The following is a 21,036-nucleotide window of genomic DNA, read 5'->3' as shown; positions in this document are numbered from 1 at the left end:
GGCTGCCGCTAAGGTATCCTCCCTGCTTGCCCCGACCCCACGCTGCTCCCAGAAGCAGCCAGTGCGCCCCCAGGGCGGGGGGGCAGGGAGGGTCTCCCTCCACACGCTGCTCCTGCCTGCAAGCACCGCTCCCATTGGCCGGGAATGGGGAGCTGTGGCAAATGGGAGCTGCGAGGGCGGTGCTTGCAGAGAGGGGAAGTTCGTTGAGACATGTTTCCCCTGTCCCCCACCACCCGAGGGGCGCGTTGGCCCCTTCTGGGAGCGGTGTGGGGCCAGGGTAGGCAGGGAGCCTGCCTTAGTAGCAGCCATGCTGTGCCACCGACCAGGAGCTGCCAAAGGTAAGTGCTTCCCTGCAGAGGCTGCACCCCAACCCCCAGCCCTGAGCCCCCTCCTGGAGCCAGCATCCTATACCCCCTCCTACACCCCAAACCACCTCCTGCATCCCCAGCCCTGACCCCCCTCCCAGAGCCAGCACACTGTACCCCCTCCTGCACCTGAACACTCTGCCCCAGCCCAGAACCCCTTCCTGCACCTAAACTCCCTCCCAGAGCTTGCACCCTTCATCCCCTCCTGCACCCCAACCTCCTGCCCCAGGCTCAGCCCAGAGCCCCCTCCCACTCTGTGAACCCCTTGGCCCCAGCCCAGAGCCCGCATCCCCTCCCGAGCCCCAGCCTGGTGAAAGTGAGTGAGAGTAGGGGAGAGCGAGTGACGGAGAGATGGGGGATGGAGTGAGTGGGATGGGGCCTTGGGGAAGAGGCAGAATAGATCCTGGGTTGCCCTTAAATTCAAAAAGTGATCTTGGGTGTAAAAAGGTTGGAGACCGCTGATCTACATATACAGATTTCACATTCTTGGATATAGTTATAGTGGAGTCATTACAAAGCATCTCTGCAATTCTTACCAGCACTAAGTCTTGACTTACAAAAGAAATGAACAAGAATTCTCGTACTGGGCTCAAACTGGGAAGTGAAATCCTCGGATGCTCATCTATATTGAAATGTTGAATTATATAAAATTCATGTTCAAATGAAAATGCTGAATTGATCTGCAATTTTTTCTTTTGATTTAAATTTAATTAAATTACAGGATCAATTGATAGTGAGTTTCAGCTTCCACTTCAGCACTGATTGTAAGCTGTTTGTTTAAACAAAAGTATAACTTGATGCAGCTGACAGGTAATAAGGGCTGATCTTCTAAGCATCAAGATTATCAATTGTATCTTATAGCTACCATACATTACAGTACTAGAATTAACAGGAGGTATATAGCTGACAGCTTATATAATTATATTTACGGTTGCTTTATTCAAACAAAGTAGAGTAAGCTATCTTTCAAAATAACACTAGTAAGAGAAGGGAGTTTCTCTTTACCTTTGGAAATCCAAATATATATTTATTTTCTCACTGGGCAGTCAGAGGGCCTCTAATGACTAAGGCCTCCTATACATAAAACTTAGATTGACCTAGCTCCATAGCTCAGTGGTGTGAAAACTTCATACCCTTAAGAGTTGTCAGGCTACCCTAAGCCCTGCTAGCTTGATGGAAGAATTCTTTTGTAGCCCTTGCTACAGCCTCTCAAGAAGGTGGATTTACTACAGTGACAGAAAAACCCCTTCTATTGGTGTAGCAAATGTCTACAGTACAGCGGTGTAACGCTTGTAGTGTAGTCATATACTCTAAGATGACTTAAATAGACTTTGGTCAAAGATGCCTTACAAAACTGGTGGTGTAATCCTCCATGGAAGTACATTTAACCAAATCCTGAGAAGAGGAAAAAGTCACATGAAGAAATGTACATAGACTTCCTATTTTTTAAAAGAACTAAACAAAAAACTTTCCACTCTAGGACAGTAGGATTAGCAGACATTGGATACAATGTGTCAAATGGACATACATTTTGGAATAGTTTCATAGATCCTCTTAAGTTTTTTGTGCTCATAAAGAGTATACAGACGTAGGATAAATATATGAATAGTCCTCTTATTAAATCAGGGTACAGAATTTATCCATTAATGTGATGTTGAATGTTTGGCTTAAACGAATATAAAATGACTAGGTACATGTACTTTATAGAATTAATATATAAAAGGTGGCTTGATCATTTTCCTGAGAAGTATTATGAAGGCATTGGTCACAATTCCATAGTTATATGAATTATGTTTTGTACTTAGCAGTGATTGAATTTCTTTGCTTTATTTATGAAAAATATAGTGAATCATCCCCAGACTTACTGCACTAGGGGGTTCAGAGTGAATTTTCCAAACGTAAATCCGTTAATTAATTTGAGTTAAAACTATTGAAAAACTGTCATTTAACATCTGTGTTAGTCTTTTGAGATGAAGATCTTAACAGAGTAACAGACTGTTCAGACTTTATATATAGCTGAAATTAATTGAAATCTTGTTCATAGGCTATATTTGACAGATTACTTGTCCCAGCTATCACTGTTCTTAAATATTCCATGGCTGCATGCTTTGAACATGAGTGCTTGAAAAGACGTCCCATTGCATTGCTGCCTCTGCTGCATGTACACCAAATCAGCAATGCTGGAGAGAATTAAGGTATGAGTGAAGGGAGGCCTTAAAGCAGAGTGACATTGAGACCTGGGACTAAGTGCCCCAGCTCCCACCTTTACATGGTGCTGGTGTTAACAATCCTGTAAAACAACTGTGACAAAGCTTCCTCTCCACCTCGGTGGGTCCCACACTTCCGTTTAGCGGCGGGCGGGGGTATTCCTCTTTTCCCTCAGAATTTTCCCCCAGGCCCTTGGGTTTACTGTCCACACCCTGTCAGCACGGTTCCTCCTGGCCTCCCTGATGGGGAGCGGGTAGGGAGGGGAGCCTCTCAGTTTCTGGTAGCCCCTCCGGGCGTCATGGCAATAGACCAGACACCCGGTTCAGTCTCTCCCCTCTGGCAGGGTCTCTTCCCTTAGACCTCCGGGGCCCGGAAGGGCCGTCTGCCCTGTTGGGTAGGGATTCTCGTGTCCTTTGCTCTTTTTTCTGGTGTCCCAGCTGTCGCGCCTTGTAGTTCGACCACTTCGTAGGGCCCTTGCCACGGGGCCAAGAGCTTACTCTTTGCCGTGGGTACCAATACCATCACCCGGTCTCCAGGTTGGAACCACTGAACCTTTGCTTGGTGGTTGTAGTGGGCTCGTTGGGCCTCCTGTGCTTTCTCCAAGTGCTCCCGTACGATGGGGGTGACTCGGGCTATCCGATCTCTCATCTGTAGCATGTGTTCGATTATGTTTCTCCCCGCATTGGATTCTTCTTCCCAGATCTCCCTTCTATTTCTAATATGTCACGGGGGTGGCGCCTGTATAATAGATTGAAGGGAGAAAGCCCGGTGGAGGCCTGAGGAACCTCCCGGATGGCAAACATGAGGTAAGACAGTAGTGTGTCCCAGTCTTTCCCATCCCAACCCACCACTTTCCTTATCATGGCCTTGAGGGTCCTGTTGAACCTTTCCACAAGACTATCGATCTGAGGGTGGTAGACAGAAGTCTGCAGGGCCTGTACATGGAGTAGAGTGCATAACACTGTGAGAGCCTCATTTGATTTGTCAGATGTTGCAGAAGTTCCAGCCATCATGTAGAGAAGACATGCATCCTCTGGTCTTCCACCTGAAACCAGAATACGTGTGGAGGATCTTCTATTCAAAAGTGATGGTTTGTTCATTGTAAGGACTGATGAAATCCTAGAAAAGATGAGCCTTATTAGATGAACACCTGGGTTGCTAGGGGTTTATCAGTCCCCAGAAAAGAGGTTTGAAGCTCCTGTCTTTAGATACCATACACAGCATTGCCTTTGTGCCTCTTCATCTTCATGCAGTTGCATCAGTCACTAGTCAGGAAGATTCGATTTAATCATGGATTTCTACATAAATGTGCATTCTTGTTGGTTGTTATAACCTTAATACATATTCTTCATAACTCAGAGATAGATGTAGGTTTCATTTTTAGAAGGTACACACTAATTTTTTTAAACAGTGATTTATTTTGTACACTTTTCAGATCAGTTTTACAGCTATATCAGAAAATGAATGATTGTTTGGTTATTTCATTTACCAAAGGTAATTGAAGCAGATAGTTCACCTCCCAGTGACTTCATAAATATCTCCAATTCAACAGGTTAATCATTAATATTTGGAGGATTTTCTTGCCGTGCTGTATTAGGAGGAGAACCTCACCAGACAGACATTTAAATTGTTTTATTTAACTAAAACAACAACATTAAGTATTCTGGTTTTTTTCTTCAACAGCAAACATACAATATTTTAACAAAACAAGCATATGTCCCTCACTTCTCACATTTATCTCTAGGCTTCTTCTCCCTGTCCAGATCTATTCCACCCCCATCAATCTTCTATTCATTGAACTTTTTGAAACTTTGCACTTTTAGAACGAGGTAAGGGATTGACTCTGTGTACACAAATTTGCCGAGGGACAATAGGGTTGAGATCTGTTATTTCTCACTTCTATATATTTATTTATTTAAAAACATTTTTGCTGTTAACAAGCATGTTACCTCTGGAGGCACACATCCACAGTTTGTGAACTGCAAAACTAAGCAGTCTGGTATCTTCTAGACTGAGCACTGGGTCCCATTGGGTAGATAGAAAGATTAACCTAAATAATCTATACAGAAGCCTGTGGAACCCCATAACATTGGGTCCCTAATCCATGAACTATTGGAACTCATTTACAAAACTTAAATATTACATGAATATATTCTCATACTATAGAACTAGAATTCATAAGCCCTATTCCATGATGAGAGATCTTTGAGCTATAATGTATCTTAATTAAAACTATCTTTAGATAGGTTTTTTCCTCAAAAAGCATTTTATCAAAAAATACGATTTAAATAAAAAGTTTTTTTAAAAAATCATTGATTTTTATCCACCCTGATCGATACCAGCACCAGCAACCTCCTGCGCAACAGCAGCGGAGAGGAGATAGCGTCAAGTCCCATCGAAAGGGCAGACAAACCACATCTTTGTCTTCTGCATCAGGCCTTTTTTCAGGCTTGATGTGAGGCTCGAGCTCCAAACCAATCTTAATTTGTTCATCCTCTTTCTCCTTTCTTCTCCTCCTCCTCCCCCCCCCCCCTTTGGATCCTAGAAATAATGCAAAGGAGTTATTCCTTACAGTTTTACACCATCCCTTCCATTCCTATTCACGGACCCTCGGAAAGCTAAGAACAGAATTTAGTTCGCTCTTGGAAGTAGGAACTATATAGAACGTTCAAAAGGGATTCTATTCCATATGCTTTCTGGTTTCCGATGGAGGACTCTGACCCATCTTAGATCTGAGAAAGCTCAGCTCCTTCATCAGAAAGTTCATAGTCTGTCTATTGACACAAGCATCCATAATTCCTTCCCTATCCACCCAAAATTGGTTCAGGGCTCTGTTTACAGGGTGTGTACCACATTGTTATGAGGCCTTGACATTGCAAGTATTTTTGCTTCCTTCTGGGAGTAGATCACTAGCAGTACAGGGTCCTTCCCTTTGGTGTATCTACTGTTCCCATATACAGTATTTACAAAGTGTCTATCGGTGGTGGCAGCACATCTAAGATGATAGGCTATACATGGTGTGGAGAATAAGGGAGTTGTGTGTAATCTCCTATAAATATATACACCTCAGGTTACCTGTTTGATATTATCCTGCCTGACTGCCAGGAGTTGAATTGAAGGAGGTTTTTTGTGGGGGAAACAAACAGGAAAATGAAATAATGACACACAAGGCTCATTAGTGGGACAGTGGAGGCGCTATGAAGTGAGGAATGCTCCAGTCAGGCTGGCAAGGTTCGCTCTTCCCAGGCCTTAGCCTAGGATCAAAGAGAATACTGGTACCTTAAAGCAGAGGTTTTCAAACTGGGAGGTATGTACACCTATGGGTGATTCACCAAGGTTATCAGGGTGGCATGATGACTTTATAGGCCTGAGCTGAAGGAGGGAGCTTCAGGGTATCTTGGCTGCTGGGGCTAGGCTCCCTGCCTGTATTGCATCCTCACTGAGTAGCTGCAGGAGGCTGGTGGGGCAAGTAGTTGAAGGTTGTACCCCGAGAGTACTGACTCTCCTGCCAGACAGAGCCCCCTCCAGAGTGTGGCCTCAGGACACACCATGTTGCCTACTTCCCTTGCTGGACAGAGCCTGCGCTGGGGAGGTGGATGGGATTGTGCTGAAGGGTCAGGATGGGGGCTGTGTCTAGAAGGGGAACCAGTACTCATGGGGTGCAGCCTTCTGCTCCTCTCCTGACCCCAGCCCTTCAGCACTACTCTGTTTGTTTCCCCTCCACAGTGGGGAGTGAGACAGACAGGAAGCTGGGTCCGCTGAAGTTGCCTGACCACTGCAGGGAACAGAAGGCCTCCAACTATCGCATGGTGAGCACCTGCCCACCTTCAGTATGGCTCTCCCCTGGCACGCATCTCTGGCTCCCTGCAAAAAATATTTTTTTTGGAGGGAAATGGGGAGAGGGGTGCATGAGACATGAATCTCTGAAGGGTAAGCTCACTTCCCCCCCCCTCCCCCAAATAAAAAAATAAAAAATAAAAGCCTGGAAAACTGCCTTAAATATATTGGCATAGGGAAGAAATGAGTGGATATTCAGAAGCTGCCTGGAGGGAGACCCTGACAGAGAGACCAAGGCCATGTCTACAGTAGCGAGCTTACAGTGTCGCAGCAGTACTGCTGTAAGATCGCTCCTGTAGCTGCTTTATGCTGGTGGGAGAGAACTCTCCCATCAACATAATAAAAGCACTTCAACAAGGGGCGGTAGTTATGTCGGTGGAAGAAGCTCTCCCACCAACATTGTGTTGTGCACACTACCACTTATGCAGGTGAAACTTATGTCGCTCGGGGTGAGTTATTTTTTCACACCCCCGAGCGACAAGTTTTGCCGACATAAGTGGTAGTGTAGACATGGCTTTAGAAAGTCACAGAAACTGCAGTAGTCAGGGTCTCTCCCCCAACTCAGAATTGGAGGTAACTGGCTGAAAGGGTGTGTATAAAAACTTGCAAGGAAACATGACAACATAGGTAAAACCTATGTCTACAGGATTTTTAGTTTCAATCTTTTGCTTTAGGTGTTATGTACCTCTGGGTGAATGAATAATTAGTTTTGAAGATTGCTTTTGAGTCACTTTAATCAGTTGTCACAGGCTCCCAGAGGAAAAGGGCTTATAGGTGCCAAACATAGTTGGTCCTGTTGAGTTAACATGATTGTTAAAGGGGGAGACCCCGCCTGAGTGCTTGAACTGCATGGGTTTTCCCATGGGGGGGGAGGGGGGTAAAGGAAGCCAGGCCTCCTACCTGCAGGATGTACTCAAGAGGATTAAAGGCGGTCTAAAGTGCATCTTTCCCTGTAACTGTGACACCCTGTATACCCCTATTTAGAAGTCTGTCCAGGAATATGACTCACACATGTTACCTTTTTGAGAAACTGACTCAGAATAAATTGGGGGGAAAAGCACTTACTACTTACACAAAAATTCTCCTTCACTGGGTGATTCTGGATTTTCAAGCAGGAAGAGCCTTCCTCACATGAACCCTTCCTGAAAATTCAGTCAGCAATAATTAGATGTCAAGAGAACTCCAACTAGACAGCAGTGTTCTTCCTCAGACCCAATAGCCTCAGCTACATACCTAACCTCAATGCACAGCTCAAGAGGAGAGCTCTGCAATATTGACTAGCGCAGTATCTGCCAAGTTGAAATTGACTCTCCCAAGAGAAGCTCTCCTATCTCTTTCACGGTAGAAAGAGTGTTAGAACATCCTGAAAGGAGTAACTTTAAACTCCATAGCTTCATCAGCAACCCAATATGGGATGGAGAATCCCATTTCAGCAACCTAACAATTCATGATAATTGGAACCATTTGGAAAAGAAGCTACATACACACAGTGTACTAGAATTGAAAGCAATTAGCTGGATGCTAAAGTCTTTCCTCCTCACTTGCAAGACAAGCTACTTCAAGTTGTTCTGGACAACACATCAGTGATGTACAATGTGAGCAAAGAGAAGCTTATTCCGCCCAACTGTGCAGGGAAGCTGTGGGATTATGGGACTGATGCATTCATTACATTTACTCCATAGCTGGCAAAGAAGACAAGGTAGTAGATCAGCTGGGTAGTGTCAGAAGAGAACTGCATGAATGGTCTCTAAAGACATTGATTGATGAGAGCTTTGCCTCGGGTTATCTGGAAATCTGTTCACATCCAGGCACAACTCCAAATGTCTGAGGTTCTGCTTGAGAACAGAAGCAGACTATCAGTCTATTTTAGATGTGTTTCCTCTCGCCTAAAGAAAACATATATTGAAGATAGCTAGCCTCTACTCTCCCATTAGGGATTAGATAACATTCCACAGTGCCAAAGATGGCCTTGTGCCTTAGATATATTCCCACTGTAGAAATTTATAGAGCAGCTCTGTGGAACTCTGTTTGCACTTTTACTAAACACTATGCAATAGACCTAGCATACAGGTCAGTTGCTCAGTTTGGTAGAGTGGTTCTTCAGTCACTGTTTAATTAGGGCTCTGTTCCAACTTTCTCAGATGACAGTACTTCTTCCCAAACTATTCCATGTGTTGGGAATGTGAAGAGGGTACTACCACAAAGTAGAAATGATGGTTACCTGTACCTGAAATTCTTTGCACATTCACAGTCCCTCCTTTCCTTTCTCTTCCCTGGAGTCCTAACTACAGTCTTGGACCTGAGGAGGCAAAGGAAGGAACTCGGGCAACTGGAGCACCATTCTCCTTAATTCTCAGAAAATGCGAGAAAAAGAGTAGGAGAGGACACAAGAGCACTGCAATGGGCACTGCTGTGAAATGTTCCATTGTCCCATGAGTAGGAATGTGCAGGATCCATTGTGAAGAACTCTGGGTGCAGCAGAGTAACCTTCAGATGGTTCCTGTCCCAAGAAATTTAGTATCCAACTAAAAAGTCTATCAACGTTTCAGTGTGGTAGGGGTAGGAAGGAGAATTGAGGCCTAGAAGTCCTCAACCTGAAACCGTAGAACATAGCTTGTCAATGGCAAATTGTTGGGGTTTGAATCCTGAAAAGCTGAACTCTTACCAAGATTGAGAGCTTGTCTGCCAAGACTGAGGAGAGCTTGTCAACATGATGCCTCCAAGAAGCTATTGTGTTTTTAGTTATTTAGGGATATGAGAGCCAATAAAAAGGATAGTTACATATTGAAAGTAGAGACAATCTGGCTAATTTTCTATCCCTATCCTGTCTAAGGCCAGTCCTGAATCATTTCTTTTTCCAAATTAATTTGGCCAATTCAGTGTTTCATGTGTGGTACGAGGCTGGTATTAAATGTCAGGCTGATATGTTTTGGTTCCAAACCTTTGTACTTTTTTGCATAACTAAAAGTAAGAGTAAAACTTTCCAGATGCCTCACTTTTTTTGTATATGCTCAGCCAGGACCCTGCATATTTTATGTGAATCTATAAAGTAATCATTGGCTTTGCTCTATTACCCCTGAAATACATTTTGTATACCCGAAGCCCTCCTAAAAGTATGGTCTCTGCTAATATAAAAATTCAGTGAAACGGGAACCTTTGTTAGATCTAAGTTTAGAATGGTATGAAACGATGCCTCAGGATAGGGGAGCTGATCGTGTTGAATGTGGTACTATATACAACTACCAAAGCCTCTAATGATGTTGATGCAAGAGAAGCACTGTAGTTGTACAAAACCCCTCAAACCATTCCTCCACTGTTCAGATGCAAATTTATTCCAATAATTAACTTATCTGAAATGTGGCACAAAAATTGTAGATTTAGGCCCATCGCTGGTTGGGTTGGGTTGGGTAGGTATGATCTCAAAATTGTTTATCTACGTGTACAAGTCCATCCTAGGAAACTGGATAAAGGAGTCTTCACTAATATCTGGTTTTTAATACTGTGGAGTTTCCTGATTGTGGAGGGCAAAAATAACAAAAATGAAGCTAGTACTGTGAGGTCTGTTGAGTATTTGTGAACTCTTCCCAAGAGAATCCAGAATACATTGGATTCAGGGATGAGTGAACTAACATGTAAATTATCTTAACACCATAAGATAAGAGGTCTTTATCAAACTTACAGGAATATAGGGCGAAGTTACACATGGTGTCTTCCTGACAATATCAATGCAATACAATAAAATGGGATGATGAGGATAATTAATACAATGTTGAGTATTTTTAAGTTTCGTATGCTAATAATTTTAGAGAAGTTTGGAGAGTGGTGGTGATTGCTGTGCTATGATGGGTCTTTCAACGTTTCGTTACGCACAGTGAAACTTAGGGCATGCTTATGCTGCATTCAGGAGGTGTGATCACAGACTGGTGGCTGGATAGGGTAGCTCTGCTCATCCAGGACCCATGGGTACGTAATTCAGTGGCTGCTGCCTGTGCCGCTATAGCTTCATGGCTATTGTTACTCAAGCTAGCTTTGATCTAGCTAGATCAAGACTGTGCTGGGTATGTCTACATATGCTGCAGTCACATCTGCGGACTGCAGTATAGATATAACTTTAGATATGTATATTACATATACTGGTTTGTACCTATGTATCTTTGTGGGGATGCGGGGGGACGGTTCTCCTAGGCTGTTTTATTGTGTGCCGGACAACAGCTCAGATGTCTTCTTACTAAAGGCTTACTAATTTATTGCTGTACTAGTATCCTGTATAATTCAATAATTTTTAGGTTTAATACACTCTTCTCCATGCTGTTATATCAGATATTTAATCTCTGCTGTGCTGCATTTAATACCGTTTTTGTCTGCTGCTACAGAAATATTTTCCAGTGTTGTACATGGATGTGATTGTATAATCATTTAAAAGTTCATGTCAGAAAGTGAAGTTTAAAACCAAATTTCTCTTAACTGTTCAAGTTAATCTTTGGTTGAGAAAACTGACTCATATGTAATGGATATACATGCAGCAGTGCTGTGGCATGGAAGTATTTTAAACATCAGTAAAATAACATTCCCCAGATGTAATTTCAGCTCTCTTTAATTTGAACAACTTTGTTTGTATTCCATTTATTAGAATGAATTATTACTAGAAATTAGCCATAATTTTTTTCTTGAACTGCAAAAGTGAAATGTTTAAAATCCTACCCTGCCAGCCATTGAGGAATGTCTAACCACAAAGTATTATATTTTGAAAATTAATTTCTTTTATATTAGCAGGGGCCACCTTCTGTTGAAGATTTGACAATAATTCTGCCTGAGGATGTTGAGCTGAAGCCCTTTGGGACAGTTTCAAGCATTATTGAGCAGTTGGGTAAGCAAGATATAGTTCTCTTATTTTGTTTAAATGAAAATACATTTATACATATATATTCATGATCATTGGAACCACTTGGAAAAGAAGCTACATATCGGTATACTAGAATTGAAGGATAAGGCAGTCCTCCATTTCCTTTGACTTCATGCTCTTACAGAATGTAAGGGAAAAGAAAGTAGGGCATTGAATGCAAACTGTTCTACTGAACAGATAAAAAATTGTATTAAAGCTAATGTTAAAAAAAATTATGTAATACATAGATAGAGAAAAGAGTGTCTGTATACCTGGGTATAGTACTTAGATTATCCACAAATACAGTTTGTTTTTAAAAGTCATATGATACATAGAGTACATAATCAGCAATAATCCAAATTTAGGTGAATACATTTAAGAATACAGTTTTGATATTGGCATCTAAGTATTCGGGCATCTCACTCATGAGAAGTTGTACAGAGATTTGATTGTGGAAAGCAAAATATATCAATGTGTGGAGATTGTCCCTCAGTAATTGAGAATTAGGGTAGGTTGTCCATTACTTGTGCTGAATGCCCCTCTGTGGCTATTGGATAGTTAAGTCACTGTCTGAGTTAGTGTGGAAGTGCCATCAAGAGCTGAATAGAATCAACATATATGAATGGAGAATCTGGACAAGACCCTGAGTTTCTCGTTGTATGTCTACCCAGCAAAAGAAAAGTCCTGCAGGGTGGGAAGGCCCCAGAGCCTGCGCTCCAGCCTGAGCCTGGAAGTCTACACAGCAACAAAACAGCAGGTTTTTCTTTGCTGTGTAGACATACCCCAGTGATTCTCAAACTTTTGTACTGGTGACCCCTTTCACATAGCAAGTCTGAGTTCGACCTCCCTTATAAATTAAAAACACTTTAAAATATATTTAACACCATTATTAATGCTTGAGGCAAAGCGGGGTTTGGCATGGAGGCTGACAGCTCGCGACCCCCTACGTAATAACCTCATGACCCCCTGAGGGGTCCCGACCCCCAGTTTGAGAACCCCGACATACCCTCAGTGACCGAACATTAACTCTTAATTGGGCAGCCAAAGGAGGTTGACCAAGTGAACACAGCATGATTACAGCAATAGACAAAGACATGAGGTGTCAAGTGGCTGTGTTTTTTGTGAAAGGTTTAAAATGAGAACTTTTTCTCCATCATTTGGAATGAGTTATTTAAATATCTTAATTACAGAAATATTTGGGAAGTAAACGTTTAATCTTCCTGTAAACATTTAAAAAATCTTCAGAAAATTTTTTAGTCCCACATGTTCTATTTAAATTGTCTTAGGCCTTGTCTGCACTGCCACTTTATCGCGCTGAAACTTTCTCGCTCGGGGTATAAAAAACCACTCCCCTGAGCGATGCAAGTTTCAGTGCTGTAAAGTGGCAGTGTCGACAGTGCACCAGCGCTGGGAGCTACTCCCCTCGTGGGGGTGGGTTTTTTACAGCGCTGGGAAAGCTCTCTCCCAGCGCTGGTGCTGCGACTACACAGCCACGTTAAAAGCGCTGTCAGTGAAGACATATCCTTAGAAGGTATATAGGATGGTGAAGGAAAGCCTTCAACGTTTTATAGCAATGCAGGCCAGAATGCTTTCTCCTCTCTCCTTCAGTATATGGTAATAGAGAAACAACCTTGTGTTTCTCCCACAGTGCTTGCACTATGCATTTGTTCATCCTTTTCACATTTTTTACGTATGTTGCTCCTGGCACCTTGACCCAGGTATTGGTTGCGAGTACCAGCAGCCATAGGATAGAGCATGACTAAAGTGCAGAAGTGTTTCATGTATTGTGCTGGTTGTAGGGTGAGCCCAGGTGGGATTGTGAAGTATAGTGGACAAAAGCATAGATACATGCAGTATATATTAAAGGGATATTTCAGGTCCATATAGGTCCCAAATGTAGATCTTGTGAAATCAGACTTCTATAGCACATGACATTAAAATAAATGTTTCTATGAAATCTTGTTTTAAAAACTAACTTAAAGCTTATTTGTGGGAGCACATTATTCCTTTAAAAATATTTCAGACCTAATTGTTGCAGAAGCCTATCACCTTTGAGAACCAGGAATTGAAACTCATTTTAAAGAAGCCTGAAATTGACTAGTAGTTTATTTTTGTTCCTTTGAGTGAAATCCAAAAAATAAATCAGATCACTTAAAATGTATTTGAATCTAAATTTTTGTTGGTAATATAGGTAAGGAAACCTGCTGTGTTTTTCTTTTTAAATGAATTTGAACCCGACAACCTCTTTTATTTGGAACCAAATTTAAACTGTGACAGAAGTTACTGGGGGAAAGGAAGGAGCTGTTCACGCAGTCCCCTTGCATTTTCTAGCTGTTCAAAGGAGTCAAAATGAATCTTGGGAGGAAGTTGAGTTCAGTTGTCCTCACTTGGAAGGATAGTCCCCGTGATACAGATCCTCTGGAAGGAAGTAAAAGGAATAAAGTAGGGCCTAATCTCTTTTCCTCGGTCATTTATTTCCTGAGGATCACTTATATTTAGTTGTGTACATGAAATTTTAAGAGACTGAGGTTATGTCTACACTAGCGCTTTTGTCGGTATGACTTACGTCAAGGGTGTGAAAAAACACCCCCCTGAGCGACATAAGATACACTGACAGACATGCCGGTGTGGACAGTGCTATGTCAGTGCGAGACACTCTCCCACCAACGTAGCTGCAGCCGCCACTCGTTGGGGGCGGTTTAATTATGTGGATGGGAGTGCTCTCTCCTGTTGGCATAGAGTGGCTACATGGGAGATCTTACAGTGGTGAAGCTGCATCGGTACAGCTGTGCTGCTGTAAGCTCTCTAGTGTAGATGTGGCCTAACTTTTCAGGCTTGAAAAATTTGGCCTAAGTTTGTAGTCTTTATGGCTTCAAAGAACCTTCCAAATGTAAACCAGTGCAGGGATGGGTGGTGTGTTCCTGAGGCCCTGTCTACACTGGCAAGTTTCTGCACAGTAAATCAGTTTTCTGTGCTATAACTCCCACGGTGTACACACTGCCATGCCACTTAATGTGCAGAAACTGTGCAGTTGTAGCGCTTTAAAAAAAACCACCCCAACGAGAGGCATACAGCTTTCTGCACCAGGGCTACAGAGCTGTGGTGCCAGTGTAGACACCGTGGTCAATTACAGTGCTGCGATTGGCCTCCAGGAGCTGTCCCACAATGCCTGTTCTCGCCTCTCTGGTCAACAGTTTGAACTCTACTGCCCTGCCCTCAGGTGACCAACTGTCAGCCCCACCCTGTAAATTCCTTTGGAATTTTGAAAGTCCCCTTCCTGTTTGCTCGGTGATGCATGTAGTAGTCTCAGCACATGTTTCCAGGTGGCCATGCCTGCTCCACGCACCAGGCGATCCCCTTCTTGGAGCAACGCCAAGCTGCTGGACCTCATCAGCATTTGGGGAGAGGGAGCTGTCCAGTCCCAGCTGTGCTCCAGCTGTAGGAATTATGATACCTATGGAAAGATTTCACAGTGCATGACAGAAAGGGGCCATGACCGGGACACATTACAGTGCAGGGTCAAAGTGAAGGAGCTGTGGAACGCCTACCACAAGGCCCGCAGGAGGCAAACCACCGCTCCGGTAATGTGCCCACAAGCTGCCGGTTCTACAAAGAGCTGGACACAATACTTGGTGGCGACCTCACCTCCACTGCGAAGACCACTGTGGATACTTCGGTGGCTCACATGCCAGTTGAGAGTGGACTGAGCCAGGAGGAGGAAATCTTGGATGAGGATGTGGACGGGGAGGGAGGCCCAGAGGCAGAGGATGACTCAGAGGTCAGAGATGCATGCAGCCAGGAGATGTTTTCTACCCCGGAGGAGGCTAGCCAGTCACAGCAGTCGGATCTTGGTGAAGTGCAAACATGAGAGGAGGCCCCTGGTAAGTGGATTTGAATTTGGGAATTGCCGAAGCGAGTTGTTGGGGGCAGGAAGGTTGCAGAAAGCAGGCTTGTCTCCCACCTCATGCCTAGTCTGAGTGACGGAACAGGCTGTTGACTGACTGCCTCACTTCACGGGAATCTCCCTCAGAGATCTCCAGGAAACTCTCCTGGAGATACTGGGGCAACTCGCTGCCGCAGGTTCTTTAGCAGAGCTGCTTTGTTTCTTGCCCCATTAACGGTAACTTTCCTGTGCCACTGTGCTGTCACAGGGAGGAGGGCAGAGGGGGGGGCACACAGGTGAGCTGCATAGGGGCCAGGGCGGAAGCCGCAGGCTTGGAGAAGACCCTACCTTGATTCCCTGCTCACCCTCAGCAGCGAGATATCTTCCATAATGATCACATCCTGTGGAAAGTGTGGGGGGGACAGGAATGATTATCAGGCCCCCCCTACAGTCCTGGCTCTCCCCAAGTGCCCAGTGTACAGCAGGGTCGGGGAAGAGTGCTTTACCCTGTCCCTGCAGCTACTCACCATTTTAGGGGTCTTGTGGCTCATGGGTGTTTGCCTGGGGTCAGCCAGTTAGTGACAGGTGTGTGAGTACAGACTGTGTTTTAAATCACTGAATCAATGTTCTCTGTGTTGCAAACAATATTGCTTCTGTAAAATGTTGCGTTTAAACTTCAGAGATGACCTTGGGAGCCCAGCCTCCCTCTTTGTTACCAGCTGCTGAATGGCTGTGCAGAAGTAGAAAGCGGTCACGAAGAACTAAGGAGGACTTTCTGCGTGATGTTATGATGCACTCCACCGCTGAGAAACAGGAATTGAAGGATGGTGGGACAGCGAGAAGAGGGACTGAAAGGAGAATGCGGCACGCCAGAATGAAGCCACGTAGAGGCTCTTAAAGGTTATGGAGCGCCAAGCAGACATGTTCCAGGCAATACTAGCTCTTCAAACCAAGCAGCTCCGCGCGTGCCTGCCCTCCCCTGCAGCCGCTGTCGCAAAACTCTTTCCCATGCCTCCCCCCCACCTGACACCGCCAAGACACTGTTATCAACCTCCTGGCTCCAGTCTATACCCGCTGCATTCCACCCCTTCCCCCTCACAGTCCAGCACTGAGGATTTCCACTACCCACTGCACTCAACACCTGCCCTCTGCAGTTTGGCCCTGTTGTAGTACAGTACCCGCTGCATTGTACTTCAAAGGAGAAGGATATGATCAGGACAAACCAGGATATGATCCCTGGACACCTACACATATCTGTAGCCATCCCGGGACCCCTCCTCCTCTTGGGACCTTCCCTTCCCCCATCCCCGCTGATTTTTTTTTTTTTTTATTATTGTTTGAGTCTCTCCTCTGTTGTTGTCTTTTAATAAAATAATTGTGTTGGTTTGAAAGCAATCTTTATTCTATTAATTGAAAGCAAAAAGAGCCCTGCAAAGCAACATAGAATTATGTTAAATCCACATATTTCATCGTCTGCACCAATCACCTCCTAGCATTACAAGCACTGCACTCCTGAGCATAGCAACAAATATTAGTGGCTTTCAGCTTCAAATTGCTGCCTCAAGGCATCCTCGATCCTTGTGGCCCCACACTGTGCCCCCTAGTAGTCCTGTGCTCTGGCTGTTTGGAGCTCATGGCTCTGTTGACCAGTATGCTGTTCGCTCTCACTAACATGTTACGAATGGTAGTGGAGTTACTCCTTAAACTACAAAGTCAAGAGGAGTGCGACATTGATCTCGCCACGCGTAGTAGCCACGACACGAGATTGCTTGTGGCATTCACAGAGGTGCTGACCACAGTGGAACGCCGCTTTTGGCTCGGGAAACAAGCACTGAGTGGTGGGATCACATCGTGATGCACGTCTGGGATGACGAGCACTGGCTGCAGAACTTTTGGATGAGGAAAGCCACGTTCATGGCACTATGTGATGAGCTCATCCCATGCCCTGAGTCTGCAGACTACCTTATGTAATAGTTGCGAGGTGTGAACTGGCCCAGTAATTTCAATTGATTGTCAGTTCTGAAACATTATAATGGCAATGTGAGTGAACTGTTATCACTTTAGCCATTAGCATTTCACATAATTTAGGCAAGGTATCATGGCATAAAGAATTGGAATCAGGAGTGCTAGGTTTTCAGCTCTGCTACTGACCTGCTGTGAGGCATGGGCAGGTCACTACCTCGCTGCACCTCTGTTTTCCTTTCCCTCTAATTCTCTGGGAATGGACTTTCTCCCTGTGGCCTTGTCTTCAGTTGGTTTGTTTATCCCACAATCTCAAACTATGTCCTCCTTCCTTTTGGATACCAAAGTCTACATTTTCTCTTCCGCACTAGCAAAACCTCCAACTTCATATTGTCTGCAGTGTAACGATGCATCATAAATACAAAAATCTGTAGAGCACTGAAAAGTAAAATATAGTCTCAGATTTAAAGGGATTGGACTAACCCTTTCAGTGTGCGAGGCCCCAAGGGACCATACTTTTTTCAGGGTGGGTCATGCAACCCCCTGATTCTGAGTCTGAACTCTTGGGCTGCAGCACACCCTGCTTCTTACTGTAGCTTTCAACAGCAAGTCTAATTGAAATCAGACTCCTGAGAGAGGCTGTACCTTCTGAAGGAGCAATGCAACCAGCAAAGTATGTGCAGTGAAGCAGGCAGCCTTTTCAAAACAAGATGGCATTTATTAGTCAACTGGAATAAAACATATGGCAGACATTAGGTGAGCAAGTCTAAGGTTAAAACCAAATCTAAGTCAGAGTCCATATTGGTAGGACCAATGGTCCCAAGATTCCAATCTCTTCTGAGATCTATGTTGTCTCCCAATATTTGTCTCTGGATATGTCTACATTGCAGTGTAAGCCCATGCTTGAGCCTGGGCTCCAGCCTAACTCCTCTTGCATCTGCACTGCAGTTGTGCTAACCTAGGGTTTGGATCCAGGGTCACAGGACCATGCAGGGCTGGATGGTCTTCACTCAAGTCAAGCCAGGATACAGGGTCCGAGCCCTATTGCTTTGCAGTGTATACGCAGCCCTGCTTGACTCAGGTCCCGGGAGTTAGAGTTAGCTAGTATCTCACAATTCCATGGGATAACTGCCTTCGTCCCCTCTATCCCAAGAATCTGCAATCCATTCTATTGAAAACAAGAAGCCACCCCCACTTTGCAAACGTCAGCAGCTCACATCAGTATTACCCATTTTTTTCTGATCATCAGTCTGTAAGCACACTGTCAGAGAGCCTCCTGGGTTTGTAATGGAGAGCGAACCGATCAAACCTTTTGCAAAGCAAGCTGCTTCATGGTCATGAGAGCACAACCAGATTTTGGTGAATCTCTGGCATGAGGCCAGTAAAATTGTAGACTTCAGCAAAAGCACCAGGTCTGACTATGCGTACCAGGAGAGAGCTTAAAAAACTGGCAGCTCTGGAGATTTTTGGTCAAGTGATCAGTGCAGGGAGCTTAAGAGGCTGAAGAGTGAGTACTGGAAGACCAGGGACAAGAACTGAACCTCAGGCAACTCAACAACAACATGCCCATTTTATGATGTCTTCTGGGTTTTGGACACTGCACCCAGCACAGAGCCAATTCTGCTTCATGATGACCTGGTCAGCAGGGGTATCCCCTGCTGGCCCCTGAATTCAGCATGGGAACTGATGGGAACCAGCAGCAGGCTGTCAGTGAGGAGCTTGAATTGACTCTTTTTTTAATGGAAAAAAGTCACAGAGCAGGCTGTGGATCAGGATCAACAGCAAATTCTCCAACCCTACTTGGAAGAACTGTTTTCTTTCCACCGTTCCCCACCCCGACAAGGAACAGCCCACTGACAAACCTGCAGAGAACCTGGTGGAGACAGAAGCTACCCCAGAGCCCAGTAAGTGTGACTCAAATGTAAAGTTTATTATTACAGTAATGGGAGAGATTTCTGCTGTAAGAAGCAATGCAAAAATGATAAGGCCTGGCTACCAGCGTTGAGTTACTAATCTGTAACAGCACTTAGATGTCTTCTCTGTTTCCCCCCCCCAAAGGAGTTCAAAATGGTGACTTGGAATTTCAAATGTTCATAGACCGCTGAAAAGGTTATTTTAACTATGTCACAGATGTCTGCTAGGGTCATTCTTGTTTTCCTTTCAGTAATAAGAAGTTTGCCACTCTTTAATCACTCCTCCTGGGTCTATTGAGCCACTTGTGAACAGTGAAGTGAGTGTGTGTTTGGGAAACAGTATTCTATTTCCAAATCTAGTCCCTTCAGTTAAAGGTAAGCTATGCAATCTGCGGGTCACAAAATCATGTCTCCAAAGTGTGAGTGTAGTGTTGGGTATTTCCCCCCAGAACCGTGCCAGATGTGGGGTGGAGAAAAGCTGCAGATTTCAGCGTGTTTGCATGCAGCAATAACAGTGCAAGCTGTTAAGTGAGCTAACACAGCATTGTTTTAATTCCCTCATAGATTCTGACCCAATCCTGGCTACTAATAGCTGCAAACTTTTCCTGAAGCAGGAACTCCAGATAGTTACCTACATTGTGGGGAAAGGCATATTTTCCAGCCTTTCCCCCCCCCCCCCCCCCCCCCACAGCTGACCAATCCACTCCACTCTCAAATATGCTGTTCAGTCACTATATGAGCTGTATACATTGCAGGTCTCCATCCATCAGCTTGGAATAACATCTCCCTCTGCCAATAGAGCACCACAAAAACAGTTATGTCTTCCAAAATATGAAAGGCCTGAAATGTCAGAAAAAGCCTTTTCCAGCAAAGGCACTATACCCTTTTCTGCCCCCTGAATATGGCACTTAGTTATAAAAAATTTTATAAACAGAAAAAAGATTATAGTTTTAAACTTACCACTGTTTCTGCACTTCACGCTGCAATTAACAAGGCTATGTCCGGAGACAGTATGAGGACTGAAATATCCACCTCACAATATGTGTTGGTTCACTTTAGAAATGTCCTTCAGATTCCACAATCATTAATTCTGTGCTCCTCCACAGAGCTAGTTTAGCCAGTAACCCTCTTGTTTTTTTGTCCTATTTCAGGACCCTCAAGCTATGTTGCCTGCTGTTCTTCAGGAACTCGATCCTTGGCCCAACGTATCTTTACAGACGATTCCGAAAGGAAGCGTTTCCACGATGTTATGGTTGATGCTCTTGAGAGGGTAGACCAGCAGGTCCAGTACCAGAAGAAAAGGGATGAAAGACTGGAACAATGGCATGCTGACAGGTAGCAGGAAAGACTAAGGCTCGCAGCCCAAGTGGAAGACAGGGTTTCAGCGAGGGAGCAGGCACTTGCAAAACTGTTCTTGGAACAGGAATGGCAGCTAAGGGAAGAGGACAGAGCTCAACAGAAAGAACTATTTCAGCAACTCCTGTCCATAATGACTGCAAGAGCACCAGCTCCTGCTGCCTCCCCCACGCCATGGCATGATCACTCTGCAACATACCTGCAGTAGCTTGGATATCTCCATGTTGGGGCAGCTTATGCATTCAGGAGTCATGAGGTGAGGGCCAGGACATCTACACGCCATGCAGCCTTCCTTCTTCAACCCCTTTCCAGTGGAAACCTCCACCCGCCTCCCCTGCTGCCAAGAGAGGGGAAAATATGTAAAGAAGGGAAAGGAGAATGTGGGGCCAGGGGACATCTGGAAGTAGATTGTGTTGGGCATTAACTATTTCCTGCCCTTTTTTGTGTGTGTGGTTTTATAATGGCAAATAAAGCATGCTATGTTTTCAAGAAAGTTTATTGCTATCACTGCATTACATGTTGCAATCATGATTTGAGTTAATACAGCTAAAAACATGTTCAGGAGCAATTAAGCATTAGTGAGCAAGCAGTATTCCTCTATTTAGCTAGGTACAGCGATTCATATTTCAA

At 44.4% G+C, this 21,036-nt stretch overlaps 1 protein-coding gene across 1 annotated transcript in view; it reads left to right on the top strand.

The window, feature by feature from the left end:
- NAF1 (nuclear assembly factor 1 ribonucleoprotein) overlaps positions 1 to 21,036 on the top strand; it is a 76,562-nt gene that overhangs the window by 14,980 nt on the left and 40,546 nt on the right. Inside the window, exon 3 of the mRNA XM_065405525.1 lies at positions 11,181 to 11,277. Coding sequence (XP_065261597.1) covers positions 11,181 to 11,277 — 97 coding nt within the window. The remainder of the gene's footprint in view (positions 1 to 11,180; positions 11,278 to 21,036) is intronic.

Source organism: Emys orbicularis, chromosome 5, assembly GCF_028017835.1.
Source record: "Emys orbicularis isolate rEmyOrb1 chromosome 5, rEmyOrb1.hap1, whole genome shotgun sequence".
Classification (NCBI taxonomy): Eukaryota; Metazoa; Chordata; order Testudines; family Emydidae; genus Emys; species Emys orbicularis.
This window is presented reverse-complemented; position numbering and strand designations above follow the sequence as displayed.